At 29.4% G+C, this 23433-nt stretch overlaps 2 protein-coding genes across 4 annotated transcripts; one reads left to right on the forward strand and one right to left on the reverse strand.

The window, feature by feature from the left end:
* Positions 1-5499: 5499 nt before the first annotated feature.
* On the forward strand, positions 5500-12280 carry LOC130817591 (calcium/calmodulin-regulated receptor-like kinase 1). Its single transcript, XM_057683388.1, has 8 exons — positions 5500-5739; positions 7016-7386; positions 8282-8435; positions 8513-8639; positions 9434-9519; positions 9669-9740; positions 10136-10339; positions 11661-12280. The coding sequence occupies exons 2-8, from the start codon at positions 7073-7075 to the stop codon at positions 11994-11996; spliced, it is 1293 nt and encodes a 430-aa protein (XP_057539371.1). The 5' UTR covers positions 5500-5739; positions 7016-7072; the 3' UTR covers positions 11997-12280.
* A 409-nt stretch (positions 12281-12689) lies between these two features.
* On the reverse strand, positions 12690-19836 carry LOC130817590 (sesquiterpene synthase 2-like). Of its 3 annotated transcripts, XM_057683385.1 has the most exons (7): positions 19632-19828; positions 18311-18584; positions 17403-17775; positions 16580-16798; positions 15893-16031; positions 14384-14635; positions 12690-13379 (listed from the first exon to the last, which is right to left on the reverse strand). In XM_057683385.1, exons 1-7 carry the CDS (start codon positions 19755-19757, stop codon positions 13083-13085), a joined length of 1680 nt encoding a protein of 559 aa, XP_057539368.1. In that variant the 5' UTR covers positions 19758-19828; the 3' UTR covers positions 12690-13082. The 3 variants fall into 3 exon arrangements, with proteins under 3 accessions (XP_057539368.1, XP_057539369.1, XP_057539370.1); XM_057683386.1 differs by lacking the exon at positions 16580-16798 and having other exon boundaries at positions 19632-19836; XM_057683387.1 differs by lacking the exon at positions 14384-14635 and having other exon boundaries at positions 19632-19830.
* Between the last annotated feature and the right edge of the window lie 3597 nt (positions 19837-23433).

The following is a 23433-nucleotide window of genomic DNA, read 5'->3' on the forward strand; positions in this document are numbered from 1 at the left end:
TTTTTATATGAGATGGTTTTACCATGAGACCCGCCTTGTAAATATATTATATAGCCCAATAATATAAATTATTAGCATAAAAAATTCTTATTTTGAGATCGTTTCACCGAGAGATTGTCTATTGTATAACATGACGTAACAAACATATTAAGAAGGATAAGATGTAAGAGAAAATGAGATAAGTTGGTTTTCCAACTACTAGCTTAGACCCTAAAAATGCATTGAAAAATTATAAGTTGGCTTAGTGTTTAAAGGATTTCTTTTTCCCTTTATAATTGTATAGTATGTTTTGGTCAAGAGGTTGGTTTAGTTTCAACTCATTATAACACGTTGATTTGTTAACATCACATAAAGATTCAATCTGGATGGTTAAAACTTAAAAATATACTCTGATTTTCTTTAATTCCTTAAGAATTTCACAAGCTAACAAAAAATTATTTAACACTTTTGTTCAATATATTGTGATTATAAATTTGCTCTATATGATGTGCTTTCTTTGGAACTCATCAAACAGACTATACTCAACGTAGATCTGAAAAAGTAAGATGGGATTTGATGATTTACATACTCTTGTTTTTAAGAGTATAGGAAAAAGCAAATAGAGGTTACAAAAGACATGATAACTCATAAAATTGGTTAAAGTAAAAAAATAAGAAAAAGATTAAGATATGTCATATTTTTGCATGAACTGCTTTTATCACCAAAGGAATCAGTACTTTAATGAAAAAAGCAAAAAATATACACAAGCTAGTACAAAAGACATGGTAATTTACGTTGATAAAATTATTTATTATATCGAACATAAATAATATTAAAATAAAAACGAGTATTAAATTTGTAATAACTGTATAGAATATATAATATATTTCAAATGTATGTTTCATAATCTACAAGTGTATTCACAAATAGAAGTACATGCAAATGGTTTAATCAAATGATAATAACTTTTGTGGGTATTTGGTTGTCGTTGTCAAGAAATTCTTGTTGAAACAAAAAAAATCTAAGTTGGGGTTTGTAATGACATTAGGTGTGATTTTGGTTGACAGTTGATCTCACTTGTAACTTGTAAGTGGCCTCTTCTCACCTGATAACACAACTATTTTCCAACATCTACAACTACTCTCTTACTAATTAGTAATTAGTTGGAGTATTATTAAATCTTATTCCACCCTCTTGTGTTTATTACACCTATTTACTTTTTATTTAATAGTAGATTTGAGGCGGATCGAATTTAGTGCATATTAAAATAGTATGTAATAATAAGTTAAAATGTATGAGTTGATGGAGTAGAGAGTAGAGAGTAGAGAGTAGAGAGTAAAAGAATGTAGGATAGTAAAGAGATAATTGAGGAGTGGTGCACAATAAAAACAACAGCAATATCATGATCGGTGTGCAACAACCATAGATATAGGGAGTCTAAGTTGGAAAGTACTCAATCTGTTTTTTTTTCTTCTTCTCATTCACTTTTAACACAATTTTCAAAGTAAATTTTGAATATCAATATCTCTAAATACACATCATAAAACGACTTCACTAAGTCGTTTTCGGGCAGGAACTTATCTTTTAAGCATATTTTTGGACCTGAAGGACTCTTTGTGGGTTTGAGTTGCCGCTTTCCTCCTTCCCCAGACCCTTATCATAATTTTCTATGAGCGGGATAAACTGGGTTTGATGATGATGATGACACATCATAAAAATTTATAAAAATTATATAATAAGAAATTATATTTTAAGACGAATTCACATGCATATTTTATCTTCTATAAATATCTCAAAAATCTTAATCAAATTCAATCTTCTTAAAGTGAAATATTTTAAACGGAAAAAATATTAAAAAACGGAAGGAATATGAGTTATTGGAGTGGAGAATAAAGAGCGTAGGATAGTGACGAGGTAATTGAGGAGTGATGCATAATAAAGAGAATGGCAAATTCATACATTATATTCAGTGAGTTTAAAAGTTAGAGTCGAAGTTAATTAAGAATGAAAGCTAATGTCGTATAATTGAAAATTTTTTAATTACTAAGGTACTTAGCTAGGTACACCAATTAGTGAATGTCCAATTATCATAAATAACTGCTTTAGTGTTTCATTTAATAAAAGATAAATTTTTCATTAAGACCGTCTCACTGTGAGATGGTTTAATATGGATTGGTCTAATTTAAATTTCTTAAAATTTAATGAAAATTTTTTTTTATTTAGTTAACTCTTATGTAAGTTTAACTTTGGACTGCTTGTATGAGTCTGTCTTATAACGATGAAACGATTTCATACAAGACTTTGTTTTAATAAAAATATTATGACATCTCAATCTCAAATTACAAAATGCAGCAAATTAGAAGAAAGAGAGAGGATTCTAATTCTTTTTGTTTGTCATTATAATATCAAAGTAGTGCTTTAAAAAGCTTTCTAATATGTATAATCATTAGGTTCAATTGATTTCCTTTTAACACACAATTAGTTTAATCTCTATTTTAATAAAAGATTAATTGAAAATTAAAATCTCCTCTTTTAATTATTTATAAATATATCAATACGTATCTAATAAGAATAAAATGGAATTATATATATATATATATATATATATATATATATATATATATATATATATATATATATATATAAAACTTTTTTTCTTAACTTTTAAATAGGAAAGAGTGAAAAAATACCTAATATTTTTTTTTCTAAAGAATATCTAATAAAAAAGTTTTGTCAAAAAATACCTAACAAAATTTCTTTTTCAAAGAGTATCAATTGACGTTTTTTTGCAGTTGACCGTCAAATATAATGGTTAACTAGTCAAAATCAAAAATTCTTTTTCCTCATCTTCACATTATTTTCCAATTAAATTTCTTCACCGTCTTCTTCCTCTACTTTTTACTCAAAATTGAAGTTAAATTGAAAAAAAATCAAAGATGAGGAAAAAGAATTTTCAATTTTGACTAGTCAACTGTTATATTTAACAGTCAACTAAAGAAAAACATCACTTAGTACTCTTTGGAAAGGAAAAAATTTTGTTAGGTATTTTTTGACAAACTTTTTTATTAGGTACTTTTGAAAAAAATAATTTTATTAGCTACTTTTTATCAATTTTATCTTTTAAATATAATTAACTTAATGAAACACTGGAGATATAGAAATCCTGATCCAAAAAATCCATATTTATTTTCTGTAAAAACATGTTACACATACCAAGTTGTTGTGATACAGCCCGACAAATCTTTATAGAACATGATCACATAATTATAATAATGTCGTAACTTGTACGATGGAGCATACATGTCCTGACAAAGTAGTAATCAATTAATTAATTAATTAATTGAATATTGCCATTTATTAGTCATTAATCTAAAAGTCAAATTGTACACCCAATACAATTAAACCAAATAAATAATAATAAATTTACCGTAAGATTAAAATTAAAATAAGTGAACATAATTATATTAAGGGTAGTAATATTTATAATTCATAGGACTGTATATAAAAAATAACAAATTCTCATTATTATCAATAATTTTAACTTTTTTTTATTGAATATAATCTAGAAATTGAAAAAAAATTAATATTTTATATAATTAATTTAACTTCCTAAGAAAGAATAAATGGTTAACTAGTAAAGTATAATTGAAATTTTAAGTTTTAAAAGCAAAAAAAGTATCAAATTACATAAATAATATACAAGATTTTTTCTTATATACAATTCATATTATCTTCCTTATATAAACTAAAACTAAAATTTGTTTTTTACAATTAATAATAAAAAGTTAATGTAATTTAACTTAAAAATACTTGATAACATTTTATTCTTTCATACGGTCATACATATAGTATAAAAGTTTAATGTCTCTTTAAAGAATATATAAAAATAATTGGCTTCGTGGTAAGTCATGAAATTTATTTTATAACAAAAAATATGAATTTTTACTCCCTTAATTATTTTTTCAACTTAACTATAACATGTCCATATTTACTAACGCTATTTTTTAAAATTAATCATTCATATTTTATTACATATTCAATTCAAGGTTATTATGTTATCAGAATTCAAGGTCAAACTTTTTTTTTTTTTTTTTTTTTTGAAATAATTGGCAATCATATTATGTTGTAAAGTTATTACTCCCTAGGTAATAGGTATTTGCCGTATTTCCACCAAATTTAGCATATAGTGGGAAAATCAAGAAAAAATGAAATAATTTAAACATTGTGGGTTAGTGGAGGAATTATTGTGCACTTTATCACAATTCACAACTCAAGACCGGATTTTTTGAATTTAATTGGCACTTGAATTGTTAAAATATTACTCGTTATATCAATCAAATTTGCCTCATAAATATTTAGTAGAGAAATAAAAAAGAGATGAAAATTGTTGCGGAGTAGTAGGAGAATATATATATATATATATATATATATATATATATATATATATATATATATATATATATAAAATAAATTAAATATATAGTTATAAATTAAATAAAAAAGTAGGGGATAATAGAAAAAGATAAATTTACTAGGATAAAGTAAAAAGAAATTGCGATACTTAGATGGGGACATACATAGTAGCCCTCTATTTCAAAGGAGCTAGACTATGTAAATTATTGTGATTTACTTTAATTGTAAATCATTGGTGCGTGGCATTATATCATAGGTCTATCATTTTTATAATTTTCTTTTTCTTTTTTTTACTTTGATTATTTTATTATTTTTATTTTTGTGTTTTTATAATTATTTACAAATAATCGTTATTGACTAATATTTTTTAATCTCAAAGCAATTGCTACTAGGACAACATTTGAGCAAATCAAGAAAATGAATAAAAGTGGATAAAAAGAGCTTTAATGGGTAAATTATCGTGATTTACAATTGTTATAAATCACGGGTATGTGGCACTATGCCCTAGGACCATCATTTTTATAATTTTGTTTTTCTTTTTTTTTTTTATTTAATTATTCTATTAGTTTTATTCTTGTTTTTTTATGGTTACATATGCCCATGATTAACAAAGATTTTCTAAGATAAAAAAGTGTGATTCAAGAGAAAGTGAGAGAGATATATAGATGAAATTTAAAGATAATTTAAACACATATGCGGTGAATGAAATTTAAAAAAAGAGCGTGAACAATAACAATAAATAAAGATGTTGCGTAGCAAATTATATATGGATCGGCCAAAATGAAAAAATATTGCAAAACTCGTAGTGTGTTGGGTGGGTATCAAATAGGATATAGAGATAAATAATAGTTATTTAATAAAATAGTAAATATGTGTTTTCATTTTATAAGAGAACTTTTGAGATTTTATTTTATTTTTTTCCTATTTATTTATTTTAATATTTTATATATTATTTTTTTTGTGATCATTTGTAAATAATGTTATTGTTTAAAATTTTTTTGGTATCAAATTATAATTTAAGGTGTAAAAAAAAAGCAAAAAATTATAAGGTGTAAAAAAAAATAACATTGAAAATTGGAATATCCATAGAAAAAAAAGTGGTCTTTGAGCAGCTTATGGCTTATGGGCAGTCCCAGCATGTTAGATCGACCTTCTCTTTTGTCTCCCTGCTAGTCTGCTACTAGTACTACTACCTTTCTCTTTGTTGACTCCTCGAATCTCTCTAATTTCTTCTTTCTTTTTTCAAAAATTCCCCCTTTTTTTTTTTTTTTCCTTTTTCTTTCTTTTTTTCACTATTTGAATGTTAAAACCGCGTACTTTTGTTTTGATCTCTAACAATTTTAACAGGTATGTGATTATGTCTTCTTTGCTGAATTCTTACCCCAATTTGAAGTTTCCATCTGATTGTTTACGATCATTTTTTGGATCATTTTATGGTCTATTTTAGTTCCTGTAAATGGTAGTTATTTAAAAATGTATTTTCATGTTTGATTGTGCAAATTACTTTATTTTGTACGTTATCTTTCTGTTTTTTTTTTGAATTAAATTTGGTTTGTGGGATTTGTAAGAACTTGTAGAATGGGGTAATTTTGTAGTCATACTCAATTATCAGGGTCATTTATGGTCTACTTTGTTTCCTGTGATTGGAAGTTTTTTTTGCTGTAATTTCATGTTTGATCTGTGTTATTTTGTTATATTTGATAATTTATCTTTCTGGGTTTATTTAAAACCTAAATTTAGTAAGTGGGATTTGTAAGAACTTGTAGAATAGGGCAATTTTGCTGCCATTTGACCATTTCATGGTCTACTTAGGTTCCTATTATGGGAGTTTTTTTGGCTGTAATTTCATTTTGATCTATGTATTCAACTTAATTTTGTTATATTTGATGATTCTTTTTTCTAGGTTTTTTCAAAACCCAAAATCTGATCAGTCGGATTTGTAAACTTGTAGAATGGGTAAATTTTGCTGCAAAAGTCTTAACTGTTTTGGTAGCAATAGTACACTTTTTTGTATGAATTTTGATGTTGGAGCATTTTTTTTTTTTGGGTAAGTTATGAATTTTCAAAACTTGCTTGAAAAATGTAAATCCAGGTTATAGAAATATTTGAAGCTTTTCTGGGTGACTTTTTTTTTAATGGATTCACTCACTTTTACTGAACAGATTGTGAATTTATCCTTTGTGAAATCTTTTTTTGCTTCCGGGATTTATATAGAAGAAGATAAAGTATTTTCTGCAACTTTTCATGCATCTAATTTGAATTAGATTCATGGAAAAATGCCCATATTCAGGGTTATATCATTGAAATAAATACTCCTGTAAATTACTATTCAATTGCTCACGCCATCTTTAGTCATACTTCATGGTTCATCTACATCATTTAACAATAAATTAATGGTCAATGGTGGAGGCTGCACGTTTCCAATTAGTCTTACCTATCTATAATGTGTTAGTTTGTTTGTTTGACCATTTCCTCAAAATTGAAGGTAGAATCCTTGAAAAATGAAGTGCTAATTGTGTTTATAGTTTTTCGGGGGGGGGGGGGGGGGGGGGGGGGGGGGGCGAAATTCGATGTTTATGTGCAGATTTGCATGATTGATGATGCTTGTTATTGGGTTTTGCAGCTTGATTTAATGGATTGGATATGCATCAATACGAGATAATTCATTACGGAGAAAGAAATGAGTGATCAATCATTGATACTTGGTATCTCAATCGGGGTAGTGATTGGTGTTTTTCTGGCGATTCTTGCCCTGTATTGTATTAGATACCAGAGAAAACGAGCACAGATTGATAATAGTAGCTCAAGGAGATCGTCAACACTTCCTATCCGCACGAATGGCGTAGAAACTTGTACGGAGTTATCAGATTCTACCCTTGGTGCTGATTCTCCTAAACATTTGAAGAAAAGCGCTAATGGGATGTCGTTTTGGTTCGATGGTTTTAGGAAGAGTAATGTCGTTTCTGCGTCTGGTATTCTTGAATTTCCTTACAGGTGTGGTTTTGAGTAATTCTTGTTTATTTGTTCATGTTTAACAATGTATTTCCATTACAATAAGAATTTTCGTAATTTATAATTTGGGGGCTAGTATCGAAATTGCTAGGTGTTATTTATCTGATTAATGTTGTTTTTAATGACTTCATTTTGCTATTTAAATTTGATGCATGATGTTAAACTATATACGGTAATATTGTTGATTTGTACGGAAACACGCGGGATTTTGAAAAGGGACAATAAATTTTTTCTTTTGGTAATTATTGGATAGAAGATCGTTCTATGGAGTTTTCACTTTCGCCTTTCTTGACATATTTTCTTTTTAATCTGGTGTCATTGGTTTACAAATGGTACAAAATTAATTATGATCTGTTGTAAATTTAAGTTGTAAAAGTGATGGTTGCTTTGAGTTAAGATATCGAGCATTTCGTTTCTCTCCTATCTTTGTCTGTCTATCCTTGTAAGGAAGTGATTTTCATTGATTAGATCAAAATGGAAGATCAATGTCTTCTCGACCAGCTGATTAATTTGAAAAATTGATATATAATCCAACCTTTCATCCCAACTTTGGATTATGTTTTAATAAACTAACCTTTACCCTTAATTTGCTGTCAGCATACTAATAGGGTATGCCTATAGCAAATTAAGGGCAAAGGTTGAATTACTATAAAATAAAAGGTTATGCAAATAGCAAACTAAGGGCAAAGGTTGGATTATTAAAAAATAATCCAAAGATGAGATTATTCACAACGGATGGGTGAAAGGTTGGATTATTAATATTAATTTTTCCGTATAAATAAACATATATACGCTTTATTTTTTTGGCTTGCTACTAATTTGTACAGATGTATGCTTGCGTTTTTCTAATCTTTATTTGTGGTTGGTTCTTTTGCAGGGATTTGCAGAAAGCAACTCAGAATTTCACAACATTGATTGGCCAAGGCGCATTCGGCCCAGTGTACAAAGCTCAGATGTCAACTGGTGAAACAGTTGCTGTGAAGGTGCTAGCAACTGACTCAAAGCAAGGCGAAAGAGAATTTGAAACAGAGGTAAGATCACATATAAATCACTCCCATGGTTGCTTTTCTTTGATTCCTTAGAATCTTGTCTTGCCTACTATTTTCAGGTTAAGCTACTAGGAAGGTTGCATCATCGAAACCTCATGAATTTAGTAGGGTATTGTACAGAAAAGGGAAAGAATATGCTTATATATGTCTACATGAGCAACGGAAGTCTAGCTTCCCATCTATACGGTAAGTCAATGAGCCATATCTATAGTATTTTGGTGAGATGGGTTCACGTTGAGTCGTAAGTCTCTTATGTCATTGCCATGGATTGAAATGATGAGGTTTCGACCAATTTTTTTGGTTTGCAATTATTCTCAGAGAAGATAAATGCATTATATAAATGATCGAGCTGCCTACTGTGTGATATATAGTCGTAGATAGAGGTGCTCATTCGGGTTAGGTATTTTGGGTCGTTTGAAATTGGGTTTTGTGTCCTTATTTTTTTACATGATTGTAAATCATTTTGAAGTCGGGTGAAATAGGGTTCGGTTATAAGGTCGGGTCAATTTCGGATTTGTTTTGAATACCTCTAGTCGTAGATAATAGCAATTTAATTGCAATTTGCAAAGATTAAGTGACTGTTCATTTTGGTATTTTTTTATCGTGACAGTATATCAGTGTTTTTGTGGAAACTGGATCAGATTTGTAATGTATATACTGTTGATGTATGTGCTATTATGGATGATCTCTTGTGTTAAAATTTTGGGTTCATGTAGCTGACCCCTTCTTTTGGGATCACGGCATTGGCATTTTTTTGACAAGGTGTTTGTTTTATAAGCAATTATGCCCTCTATAATATTTGTTCAGAATTTCCAGATCAACCGGGCAGAAGCAAATGGATATTTGTATGGGTGATGCACAAATCATAAGCTAATGATTTGGGCACTTAGCATACTAGGAAAATTAGTTTAAAGGTTTCTTTTTGTACCATAATGTAGTCGGTTAAAGTAAAATTTATCTTCTTCCCTTGTTTCTTCCAGTTGACAAGATGGAAACATTGAGCTGGGAACGAAGGATTCATATAGCTTTGGATGTGGCTAGGGGTTTGGAGTATCTTCATGATGGGGTAAAATTTATTTCTAAGTTTTTGTTCCCCATTGAATTGGGTTGTCTCAGACCCTAATCATAGTTTTCTATGAGCGGGACACACTGGGTATGATGATGATGAGGGTAATACGATGCTGGTAGTTTAATACTGATTTTCTTGTGTTTCAGGCAGTTCCTTCTATAATACATCGGGACATCAAATCGTCCAACATTTTGTTGGACCAGTCTATGAAAGCCAGGGTATGCGAGTAATTATAAGTTGTACCCATGGCAGTGATATCTAGAGGTGTTCAATGGGCCGGGGCGTGGCGGGTCAAAACTCATTTAAATTCGATCCACTTTGACCCGATTTTTAAAAGTTCATAAAATAGTTTTTTTTTATTATACTTCATGGCCTGTTGAATTGACCCACTTATGTATATAATAATATCAAAAATATAAAAAAAAAGTGGTAATTTTTTTTCACAATTTATTCTTATAATTATCCGACCCAGCCCGACCCTTTACACTAAGGCCCGTTAGTGACCCGACCCTTGACCCGTTGGGTCGACCCGCTCCGTTGAACACCTCTAGTGATTATAGCTCTTGTGTTTGTCTGATGGATAAATGATACCTAATTTTTCCACTGTACTCAGGTGGCTGATTTTGGGCTTTCGAGGGAAGAGGTAGTCGATGGGCAGGCTTGCAATCTGAAGGGGACTTTTGGATATCTTGATCCCGAGTATATATCAACTAGAATTTTTACGAAAAAAAGTGATGTCTACAGTTACGGAGTCTTGCTTTTTGAACTCATTGCTGCAAGGAACCCTCTTCAAGGGCTAATGGAATATGTGGAGCTGGTATGTTCATATCTCAGAACATGTAGTTTTATTGAATTTGACCCCTTTAAGTTACGTTAAAATTGAACAAATAGGTAGCACCGAAATGCTTATGGCTCTCCTCAGGGGAGGAGCAAAGATTTTAGAGTGCTTATTTATTTTCGCGATGTTCCTTCATTATATTAAAAGATAAATTCTTTTCCACTTAAAGAAAAATTTTTTTAGACAAAGTGTATTGTAACATTGTATTCTAAAATTACTTCAAATATAAAAAAAAAATTACAGACAAATTATTTAAAATTGCTCGAAACCGGGCTTGAATAGCACCATCTAGGCCTCTTATATCTGGGGCCCTAGGCGGTGGGCTACCCCGCTTGTGCTTAGAATCGGCACTGGGACCTCCCCTCCTCCCCTTCCCCTTCCTTGATGAATAGTACCCGGTGAGATCTCTAGGCGGATTGGTAGTTGATATTCTCCACTTAAAAAGTACATGTTGAAGTTTCTTTGACATTTGTTTCTTTCGGAAATGTATCGATCTTGCAAACAAATACTATTAAAACTCCGCTTGGTCGAATGGATTGTATAGGTTTGGTGTAGGTTTGAGCAGCATAAAGCTTCACCAATTTTTTCAATGCTGTCTCAAGAATATTATGAGTACATCTTAAGGCACACCAAGAAAACTATGTCTTACCTAAATTATGAAGTTTTTAGGGTAAATAGAAAGAATAAAGAAGCCGGTATAAGGAACATTTCCATCTATCACTTCCATCAGCTTCACAACAACCCCTTGGTATCTGCAATTTGCCAGTATGAGTTCATTTGAAGTCGCTTTAATTATCGGTATTACACTGTTTTAGCTGTTACTGAGTAGCCAAAATACCGTAAATCAGTTGCTTATTAAAATCAATACCAGGACTCCCCAAACAAAAATAAAAGAATAAATAAACAAGCCTCCACCTAGAGGTGTTTAAAATAGATCCGATGACCTAATATTTACCCGACCTTGGAACCGAACCCGACCTCAAAATGAATTTAAAATAATGTAAAAATCAATATTGACACAATACCCGATTTTGAATCGACTAGTAACACCTAACCTGAAATTAACTCGATGGTTCGAATGAACACCTCCACACCAGGAAAAAATGGTAAATGAAGATTTCATGCATTAATGTCCTTTAAAGCGTTTGATTTAGATCATCACTAGGTAGTGGTAAATGTTGCATTGTCGTATGAGGTCCAGGAATGGCCATCGGTTGAATGAAATATTAATAGTTGAACGAGTCATAGAATTATATCAGTTGCTCATCACAGTTCTTTGATGAATTGATGATACAAATAGGCTGCTATGAACACGGAGGGAGGAACCGGGTGGGAAGAAATTGTTGATGCACGCCTTGATGGGAAGTTTGACAACGAAGAGCTAAACGAGGTGGCAACTCTCGCTTACAAATGTGTAAACCGTGTACCTAAAAAACGCCCATCTATGAGAGACATAGTTCAAGTACTGTCTCGGATTCTAAAATCCCGACATGGTAAGAAGTTACAACCTCAAGGAACACCGTTATCTCCAACGCCAGAAGAGTTGGTGATTGATATTGATCAAGCAGAAGTGCCGACTTCAGAGTCTCGACACAGGAGAGAAGATTCTATCGACAGTATGGACACTGATTTTTAAGCCCATTTTCTAATTATAATTTTGTTTGCGATTTGTAAGCTCTTTCTGCGATGTCGTAAGCGCAGCCTCAAGATCGGCTGAGAAATACAGTAAATGTAGTCCTGATTTTGTAGAGGTTTCGGGTACAGGCTTACAGCGTAATTATCATTTTCTTGTTTCCTTTGCTTTCTATAGAGCTCATTGTAAAAATCTTTTACTTGAATATGATTCAGCCAGTGTAAATCTACCCTTCTCAGTTTTCACTTGAACGATTCGTCTTAAATTTAGTAACGTCTTTGTGTACCGAATTATTGAAGCTTGTACGTAGCTAAGAGATCCACATGTCAAACAGTTAGGGATCAAGAATTTGACATTATTGTGGTTCGTAATGGGTTTCTTCAAATTTCGAGTTTACTTGTAGGATATTTGTCGACGAGGAATTAATTCATGGGAATAAGATTGCCATGCAACTTACATCTTAACTTTTCTAAAATAGAGGCGATCTGTATAAATTTCGTATTTTTTGGATTTTTATGTGAAGCAAACAAGCTCTAATTTTTCAGATCTTTTATGTCGCTTTTAATTTGATTAATTTAAAATAATAATTGAATCAACCATTCATCAAATCTAACTAATTTATGATGGAATATTAAACTTACCATGCGTATACATACCATGCGTATTGTGTAATAGTTATGTCAATAGACAACCAAATTCAATAAATAGAGTACTTCATTCCATTACAATCACACAATTCAAACTTACACTTATACACTTAGAGAAAAAAATTTGAACCAAACTCCAAATCAACAACCATCCTCATCAAGAGGGTAACTAACAAACCAAATTTCTTGAAACCTTGTTGTATACATATCTTTTATTTGCTATTTTACATATAACCTCTAAAAAGTCAAATACAAAACAGGTCAAATCTTGACGACTAACGCATACTTTATTTTGAATTTAGGGTAACGAGATCTTCTATAAGCAGAAATGGAGAAAGAAATAGATATTCCTATAAGAGTGAACGAAACACCTTCAACCATTAGGTCAATCCATAAATCTGAATCTCGATTCAAACTGAAAAGTGTAATCTTTGGTTAGTGCTTAAACATGTATAGGATCAATAAGCACCAATCGAATCTTATCTTGCATACTTTTGCTAACAAATGAGTAATCATCTTCTCCAAGACGATAAAAAACTTCAATGACTCTTGAAAGGTTAAGTATACGAGTCATTAATGGCATTGGAAATGTTGTTGGTCGAAGCATTTCTTCATTCAAATCCATCCATGCTTTCTCAACTATAATTTGAAGTTCTTTTATAGCTTCTTCTTCATTCACCCCATATTGTTTCTTGTAGCATTCTACAACTGATGCAACATGATCTCTTTTTCGTTCAATCTGTAAAGTTTAAATACAATATACAGTCATAGATTATACAATATATTTTAGAGTTTGACCAAAAGCTTCGGCTGATATCCTAGCTAGGGCTACAATATTGATCAAGTATATAACATATGTTAGGGTTACAACAACCATTACCTTAAACTTTTGGTTGAGAGGCGATTGAATCCTTAATATGATATCAAAAGTCAATTTGACAGAAGAATCACGGGCTTAAAACTCATTCACCTCTCATTTCAAGTGCAATATATGAGACTATGTATAAAAAGGCCATGTGTTGCATCCCCACTTCTACTCAAAAAGACTTTCATATGAGGGGACGTGATAGAGTATATATATAACATACTTGGGGCTACAACCATCAACTTAACCTTTTTGGTTAAGTTGGTTCCATGGCATGCATCATATTATAAGGCTATATATATAAACATAAAATAATTTTCATTTAAGTTTGTTAATAAAATAATTCACATGTGATCCCACATTGAAAGAAAGAGGGAGATTGACAAATATAGAAGCTTGATGGGCTACTTCTTCTATTACCAATTGGTTTTAGAATGTAACCTTATTATTGAATTTTGTGTAGTCAACACTCTTCTTGTGTGAGTCTTATTGTGTATAAGTCCAGTGAAAAATTTATTATGGCATTAGAGCCGATGATTTTCAATCAACTATAAATAAAATATCTCGGCCTTCCATAAAAAATTATGTGGGTTGAAAAGAATGACGTTCCCGCCCAATTAAAATAATGGCTCACATGTGAGAGAGAGAGTTGAAAAATAATCCACGTGTGATCTCACATTGAAGAATTAGAGAGAAATTCACAAAACATATAAGCTTGATGGACTACTCCTATTAAAAATTGGTTTTAAAATGGAACCTTATCAAGTTTACGTGCAATCAACTCTCCTCTTGTGCGGGTGATCTTGTTGTGTACAAACCTGATCACAAATTACTCATATTATTTTTAACAAGACATCTAAATAATTTTAAAATGATACCTTAAAGCTTGCCATGTCACCAATGAGCCTTCCAATTATGCAAGAAGCTTTGATGGGTTTTGGGGTTTGAGAAACCCATTCAAAAACTGATTTGGTAGCAAATTCAGCCATGCCTAAGAAAGCTGTCCCAGACATTAAGGTATAACCAGCAGTTATAATGGCAGCATCATTCAGATATTCATCATATGTTGGGATATATTTTTCATGGCACCATTTTGCCTCTTGAAAATAGCCTTGACATTGTGCTTTCATCAACAACATATTAAAAAATACAACTTATTATCTAAAACTCCCTCTATTTCAATGACTTTGTCCCATTTCATTTGTGCATGTTTGTTAACACATATACTGAAGTCTTAATATCTCTAACGGTGCATATATAGCATATTGCCCCTAGGATCGCCGGTGACATATTCATGGAGACTGTAGACTGGTTCCATAGACCAACACAAGTCTTTCCATCGCACTTTAACCTCACTCGTGCACACCTGGGAAAATTTTCCAGGAGGTCACCCATCCTAAGACTGATCCCCACCAAACACGTTTAACTATGGAGTTCTTAGCAAATAAGTTCCCATAAAAGAAGATGCACCTTATTTTTATGAATAGTCTATCAATCCTTTTTAAAGTCAAATCCGGGGTATCACACTAATAAAAATTATAAGAAGTTTATATTAATAATCTTTGCGTATAAACGCTTATAGATTAAGAATAAAATACAAATTAAGTGTAAACTGTGAATAGTATTAAAAAATCAAATGGGACAAAGTCACTGAGGTCATATTTATTTGTGTGTGAAAAATATGTAATACTAGTTAAGAACAAGTTCATCTTAATATATTGTTCATATCCAACTTATTATTTAATATATTATTTCATATAGAGAAATGGTTTTGTGTATGTGTAAGATTCTTTAAATGAGTTGTTACTTTACATTATTTTTGACTTAGTTTAATTGTTAGTTTTGAGTCTTTAAATTTTAAAATTTGTAAACTAAACATGGACTATATATAAATTTATGTTCAGAAATTAGTGATGAGCTAGGGTCTAAGATCTATCCGAACCCTATAAAATCTACCCTGATTTAACGTCTGATGCAATTTTTTGGATCCTAAGGGTTTGAAATCGAATCGGTGTCTAATAGAGAATTGGAGAGCTTTGGTCTAAGGTCGAGTCCGACTATATAGCTCTGATAAAAAATTTAAGGGTCAAAATTCTAAACCCAAATCGGACCCATAGATTCTACATTCTAGTTCTAGTCTAATTTTTTAAATCCTTAAAATTAAAGTTTAATATGAAAGGTTTTGAGCATGTTCAACATGTATGTTCGACCGTACAGAGGCCTAAAAATTAAGAGTCTCAATATTAAATTACTTATTATATGTTAGGTGTTTAAAGATACAAAATTATTAAAAAAAATATCATAATTTTTATAATTACACAAAGCATTTATAAAATTTTTCAATTTTTGCACTTCCGCGGCTTGCCATTTAATAAAGTTATGCTTACCAATTCTCGAACATAAGAAACAAGTTCTGATCTTCCTTCTTTGGCTAATTTTCGTTCAAAATCAGCAAATGTATGAAGAAGAGCCTCATAAGTGAGCTTCATATAATCAGGCAATTGGTCCGTACATTTCTCATCCCACCTAGCATGAAATTTACCAATATTATTATTTTTATACTAATAAACAATAATTATGTTCTTAAAGTCCTAATCAAATCAAAAAAATCGTCAAGAATAACAATACAATTTCTTTTTACTGATTTCTCTATAATAATTTCAACTTTAAATTATATATAATTAATCATAAATAATTTCAAGTTTATACTCATTTACGTAAAATAAAAATTAAAATACAAATGCAAAAATATTAAAATTCAGAGGTAAAATAAAAAATTTAAAAATAAATCAATTTTTTTTAAAAAAGATTGATTTTCATATTCATTTACTAATTAATTTAAATGTTTTATTTCAAAATAGCATATTTTACGGTTACGAATTACTTGAATTTACTCTTAAAGCCTTAGTAACGACTCTCTAAAGTTGGGACTTGGGATCATTTATGGCCAATAAAAATTAATTGGAGTTACCGTAGATAAATAAATGAAACGTTAAATCATTTAACGCACAGAAAAATATTTAAAATTTAAAATATAATTTAAAATACAAAAATTTTTTTAAAAAAATACCAACCTGTGAACAGCTTCAGTGTAAGCTACAAGCTCTGGAAAGAGACCATATGCATCATATGTATCATCCATAATAGATGTCATCTTAAATAATTTTGTAAATATTTCTCTTCCTAATGTATATTTGGGTTCATAAAAGGTTCCTAATATCCAAAAATATACCTCAGTAATTCTGTTTCTTGCAAATGGTAATTTTCTGCCAAAGTCCAGATCTTTCCACCACCTATAATTAAATATAGTAAGTGAAAATATATATTTTTATAAATAATAAATTTTGGATTTACTTTTCTAAATATTGATTTTGCTTTACAAGTAGTTATTTCTTTATTAAAAGCTGTTAAAAAGAGAAATATAATACTCCCTTTGTTCTCAATTATGTTTCTTCCCATTTACTTTTTGCATAAATTCTAATGCAAACTTAACAGTAATTGTGAGTTTTTAAAAATTCTAAAAAGATGATATTTAAAGATATATATTGAGACGAATTTATTAAGATCCATATGAATATGTTTTTCCATATAAATCGATGAGAAATTATAATCAAAGTTTAATACTAAAATTCGTAACAACTATTTGAGAAGAACGTATGTAAACGGAATGAGTACTTTCTACATAGCAATTCAGATAATAATTAATAAAATTTAAATATTTTTAGACTTTTTTTTTTTAAAAGGTTAGATAAGGGTTGAAAGATATGATGAGTCCATGAAATAAATAGGTTATTAAAAAATGGATGGTATTAATGCAAATAAAACATGATCATAGAAGAAAATATTGGAACAAAGAGATTAAAATATGCAAAAGAAAATATTAGAGAGAATATTGACCTGGAAAGATCTCGAAGCTCTTTCAAGTGTAAAGTTTGCAACAAGTTGAAATCAAGTTTTGCGAACTTTAAAATCGTCTCATCATGCGCAGATTCATCTTCATACGTGGAAATATAATATCGCGATAATAATCTAATGACACCTTTTTGAAGAGGTAGTTTCAAAGCTCGACTTACTTTCGCTTTCAAAGGGTTCTTAAGTTGTCCAACCAATGATTTCAATCTTGTTGTTGTAAATTCCACAGCTTCATCAAGAATTTTCTCTCCATGAATTCTAAGATTTGCTGCTTCATACAAATTTAGTATGCCTAATACATCTTTTGTCAAGGATTCTTCAAATTTTCCATCTTCGTTTTTAAACTTGTTGAATACATCTGTTTCGTCATCAGAGTCAGAGTTAGAGAGTCAAAGTCATCAATCCAAGAGGAAGAAGATAGTGGACATATCATATCCGTACTTCTTTCAAGGAGAGGGAAAGGAAAAATGCGTGTATTCAATTTATCCCCAAAATGATGGGTTCGTGATCAATCGACAACAATTCAAAAAAATCTAGTAGCATCAAAATTAATACTTCCTCTAGTTTTTAATAGTCGCTATAATTCTGGATTTCCATGTTATCTGATGCACAATTTTAATTTTTAATATCTTTCATTTCTTTAGTTGTATATGATAAAAAAATTCAAAAAAGTTAATATTATAAAAATATGTATTAAGAAGAATCAAACAAAATTTCACCTGACTATGTGTGATATTATATATAGAAAAATATGTGTCAAATAAGATCGGTTGATCAATAAATAGTAATTTCAAAAGGAAATGTAACGACTATTGGAATCCAGAGAAAGTATATCATAAGCGTTTTAACTTATAATAAAACAAATTTTAAGAGACGAATGATTAGTATCACACCAGATGAGGCGAAAAAGCCATGTTGTCTTAAAAGACGAAATCTAAGAGAAACAAAGTGGAGATCATCCTCATGTTGATCATTAGGCTTGGAATAGTTGTAAATATGTTGTAAATTGGCTTCAATTTCATCTTCAAAGTGGTAAGCAATGCCAAGTTGCTCAACAACATCTATCAAAATTAGCCTTTCTTTATAGTCTTTAGCAATGCCCAAAAGCTTTCTTCTTACTTCCTCTTTTAGCTCCCTCACTTCTTGCTCCCTTTGTGTTTGTATTGCCTATATAAAGTCTAGTTAGTGGCAGACCTAAAATTTTAAATACGAGGGTTTTTAAAAATTGATAATGCAAATTAGACGATAATAACAATAATATTAGAGTCTCAATCTCAAAAGATTGAAGTTCGACTACATGAATTAATATGTCAGTTTCAATAATAGGTATCTATATGAATTTTTCTTCTCCATTGATCATTTCAATGACGCAAAAGAAAATTGGACCATATCATTTTTTTACTATAGATATTCGACTCATTTATAATTTTCTTAAGAAATTTAGTATGATTTATATTCTATGGTGGAGGGCTATGTGAGATTAATCTATCAAATAACCTTATATGTAAAAAGTGATACTTATTCCAACTAAGACATAACTCAATTCTCTTATTCGATCCACTTTAATTGAGTATTATAACTAAAATTCTCCACTTCACTTAAACAAAATTAACTTTTTGTGACATTAAAAAGATGTCATTAATATATTTTTAATGTAATAATTATTGATTTTTATTTTAAGTTCCCCTATATAAAGTGATTTAGTGACACTTTATTTGGCTTTTAGTGACATATGTAATTGACTAATTGTTAATATAGTCTATAGTGATATTTCTAAGAAATATCACTATAGCTATGTCGCGAAAAGCTTTAGTATGATTTTTTTTATTATGCTACTAAAGAGTCTAATAAATGTCACTAAAACCACTATATATACCATTAGAAATTTAAAGTGATGACATTTAAATTAAAATATCACTAAATATATCTCACTAAAAATATATTATGTTGTAGTGACTTCTGAACTTGTATACATTATATACATTAATAAAACATGATCAAATAACGGTACCCGGCTAGCTATTTACATTTGTCTAATCTAAACATATTATTTTGAAAATTTATTATTCACTAGCTAATTATTTTTAATAATCATAATTAGTTAGGCATATTATGGCTAAAAGGTATAACAAATTACAAAGTAAAAGTAAAAAGGGCAACAACTAAAAAATAATAAAAATTTATGATCGTGAGAATATATCCAATCCCCCTTACCTCATCTGGTGGAGTGTAATTAAGAAAGTGATCACCCCAAAGATCTGGGTGAAAATGTGCTAATGGACGACCATTATTTTGGGTTTCATTATGGTTTGAACTACAAAAATTATTTTGTTCTTCCATATTATATTTTTTCTCTTTTTATTTGATATATTTTGGTATCAAAATAAAATGATTAACACCTTAGATTTGGCTGCTATTTATAGTGTCATAATATATGCACTGTTCTATACTATTTACATACATTTAATGTCTATATGAGGAGTACCTTGGGTGGTTGGCTTATAATGCAAAGCTTTAACAACACCCAAGTTTAAATAATTTTTTTTTTTAATTTCAATTTTAGCGTCTATATATATATATATATATATATATATATATATATATATATTAATCAAAGTCAAATCAACACAATGGAATACAATAAATCCCATAACTAATAATGCCTTGAAATCTTGAATGGACCCCATAAATCAATCTATACTCCATAGTCCATATGTATATAATATAACAAACAAAATAGCAATCATCGATTATAATAGAGTAGAGTATACTTCCAAGACTGTCAATTTTGAGCAATTCAAAACAATGGAAAAATATGGATATATGTTTTATAAAAAAAAATTGAGAAATATATGGATGAGATGAATAGATAAAGTAAATGTGTAAATGGAAAATTAAAGAAAAAGTGTGGTCATGTTAGGGATGGGTAATTGTCAAATCTAGGCGGGTTCTCATTATTCGACCTAGACTTAGACCCAGATTTATAGGGACTAGAAAATTTGGACTTAGACCTAGATTTTGACAGGTCTTGGATCTAGATTTGAGTCCAAAAAATATTTTGTTTTTGTTTCATGAAAAAAATTAAAGTACACAATTTTCATTCGTTCGTATAATATTATTTAAACAATTTCGGCTAATAAGGATCTTGTAAAATATAGATAATAGTTAATATATAAATGCTCATCGACTCTTTGGGTCCAAATATAAGGTCTAAATTTGTGTCCAAATATATAAAGCTTTTCAATATTCAAGTTCTTAAAACAAAATAGTCATCAATTCTTTTGATTTTTAAAATATAGATACACTGATAAAGTTTCAAATCACGTAATTTTGTAAAATATAACAAAGTTTCAAATCAAACGATTCAATACACATAATAGCTTGCTTGTATATAATTTTTTTTCAAAAATAGATGCAAAATGGTTAATGAATCGAATCTGAGTCTGAAAAGTTTAGACCCAAATTCAGACCGACCCTAAGGTCATGGATTCATATCCGACTTGAACTCATAAGGTTCAAAAATAAATGAAACCAAACCTATATATTAGGGTCGGGCCGTGGCGAGTCTAGTCTATACCCTTTAAGTCCATCTCTAATGATATGAGTAATAATTATAAAAGAAATATAGCAAAACTTGTAAAACAAATAAGTATTTGACTGAGCTTATTTATCAAAATTAAACAATCTAACTTTTGTTAGGTAAAAAGCATTTCCTCACCCCTACTTTTATTCGTTTATATTAACATTCTTAAATTTATAATTATAAATGTTGAGCCATATATTTGAATGAAATCAATCATCAATGTTATTCATAGTCATAAACAGCATGCTATCACAAACCAATATACTCTTCAATTCAACACCATTAGTATTTTAAGACTATTATGTTTAACTACTATACAAATTTGTGAGATGCACCAATTTGTGAGTGTCAAATATATAAAAATATAATTTTAAAGAATAATGTATATACATATTATCGTGCTTAAATTTATCGAATACATTATTTTTTAATGTAAAAATCAAATACAGATTTTTTAAAATTATTTATCGAATACATTATTTTTCATTCGATTAAATATATCAATTTCTAGTTAGGTATATAGAATTGTTATAATAATTAATGTAAATACTTTACCTAATTTAGCTCCAATTTAAATAATCAGATTTTAAATTGGGTAAATATTATCATATAATTAACTATCATCTACTAAAATAATTTCATTCGTTAAAGCTCTTTAATATTCATATTTGTCATTTTCAAATATTTTTATTTGGATGTATGATATGATTAATCCAATTATCAACCAATGTGAATCAATTTCTTAAATTAAATATTTAGAAGAAAAATGTCATTTCTATTCCGCTTCTTTTCTTTTCCTTTCCTGGAAACAGAAAGGGAGACTTCCGTATTATTCTCTCCCCTTCCTTGCTTTATCCATCTCATCCTCTTTCTTTCCTTTTCCTTTTCCTTTCATTTATTTTTCCTTCTAAGTTGTTATCCAAATGAGTTGCAAGGTAAATGAATACCTTCAACTTGGTCTTGAACATTAATTTAATGTCGCGCACAAAATTAGAAAAAATATGCGCAATCAAATTAAACCCATGGTAGTGAGAGCCCTATAGAGAGATGAATAATTTTAACACTCTTATTCTTACTCTTTTCACTCTTTATTACATACTCAAAAGTAATTGGAAAAAAAAAACTTTTTCAAAAAAATAAATTTATTTTATTTTATTAATTTTTAACTTTAATTTTAATTTTTTAATAATTTTTATAATTTTTAATTTTTTTAATTTTTTAATTTTAAATTTTTTTAATTTTGAATTTTTTAAATTTTAATTTTTAAATTTAAAATTTTCAATTTATTTTTTTTTATTTAAAAAATTTTTTAAGAGTGGAGTGAAGTGGACTGTAAGAGTATATGAGTAGAGTTAGTGGAGTGGAATGGGGTGAAGTGTAAGAATATAAGCGAAGAGCGGAGTAGAGTGGAGTGGAGGGGAGTATAAATGTTCGTCCACACTAATATTAGTGTGGACTAAGTTCATACTAGACTTTTTCTACTATGTTTCTTTACATTTTCGTCTTTTAATTAAGACAATATGGCTTTTATGTATCCTGTGGTATGTAATTATATTTTCTATTTATTTTCTAATAATTTCTTTTTACCTTTTCAATTAAAGACATACAAAAATTAGAGAAAATTAAATAATTAAATAAATTTAAATCTGAACATGTATAATATATTCGACTAGCAGGGATCGTAAAAATAGAAAATCTCAAATATTTTTAGTATTTTGAAGATAATGATATGAAACACCATATATATAGGCTCAAAGTTTTCTATCAATAAATTTTTAAAAAGAGCAATAGATCTTGCATATATTTATTAATTTTTAACCCACGAAGTCTAAAAGTTTATTACTATTATGTTACATCAACTAATCTAAAATAATTGATATTTAAGTTGTATAACACAATATTATATCATGCATTAGGTCTATTATCCAAGTTTTGAGTTCTTTTATATTCAATTTTAAATTTAATAAGTATTTGATTTGTAAGAAAGTATTTTTTTTGGTTCAATTTGACAAAAAAATTTAACATGGTTCTCCTATTTCACAAATATTATCCTATAAAACAAGTAGAAAATCAATTTTCCTCTATATTCTCTCATTTTCTATAACTCCATCTATTTCTCTTTTCTTAGATTTTAATGTTTCGCATCAAACTAAAAATTACAATATATATATTCATTCAGGTGATCAGTTCAGTTTCGGATGGGTGTCATTCGGTTCGATTGTATTTTAGATCGGTTATTTTTCGGCTGTGTGTTACAACGGGTCACACTCGGGTCGAGTCGGTTAGTCACGGTTCGGTTGGAGATCAGTTATTCAAGCTATCGGGTTAGATCGATTCGGTGTCGGTTGAAGTTCGTGTTGAGTGCAATCGGTCTTTGGTTGCCATCGGTTACTAATTTGTTCGGTTTTATTGGTAAAGATCGGGTTCGGGTTT

Source organism: Amaranthus tricolor, chromosome 7 (assembly GCF_026212465.1).
Source record: "Amaranthus tricolor cultivar Red isolate AtriRed21 chromosome 7, ASM2621246v1, whole genome shotgun sequence".
NCBI lineage: Eukaryota > Viridiplantae > Streptophyta > Magnoliopsida > Caryophyllales > Amaranthaceae > Amaranthus > Amaranthus tricolor.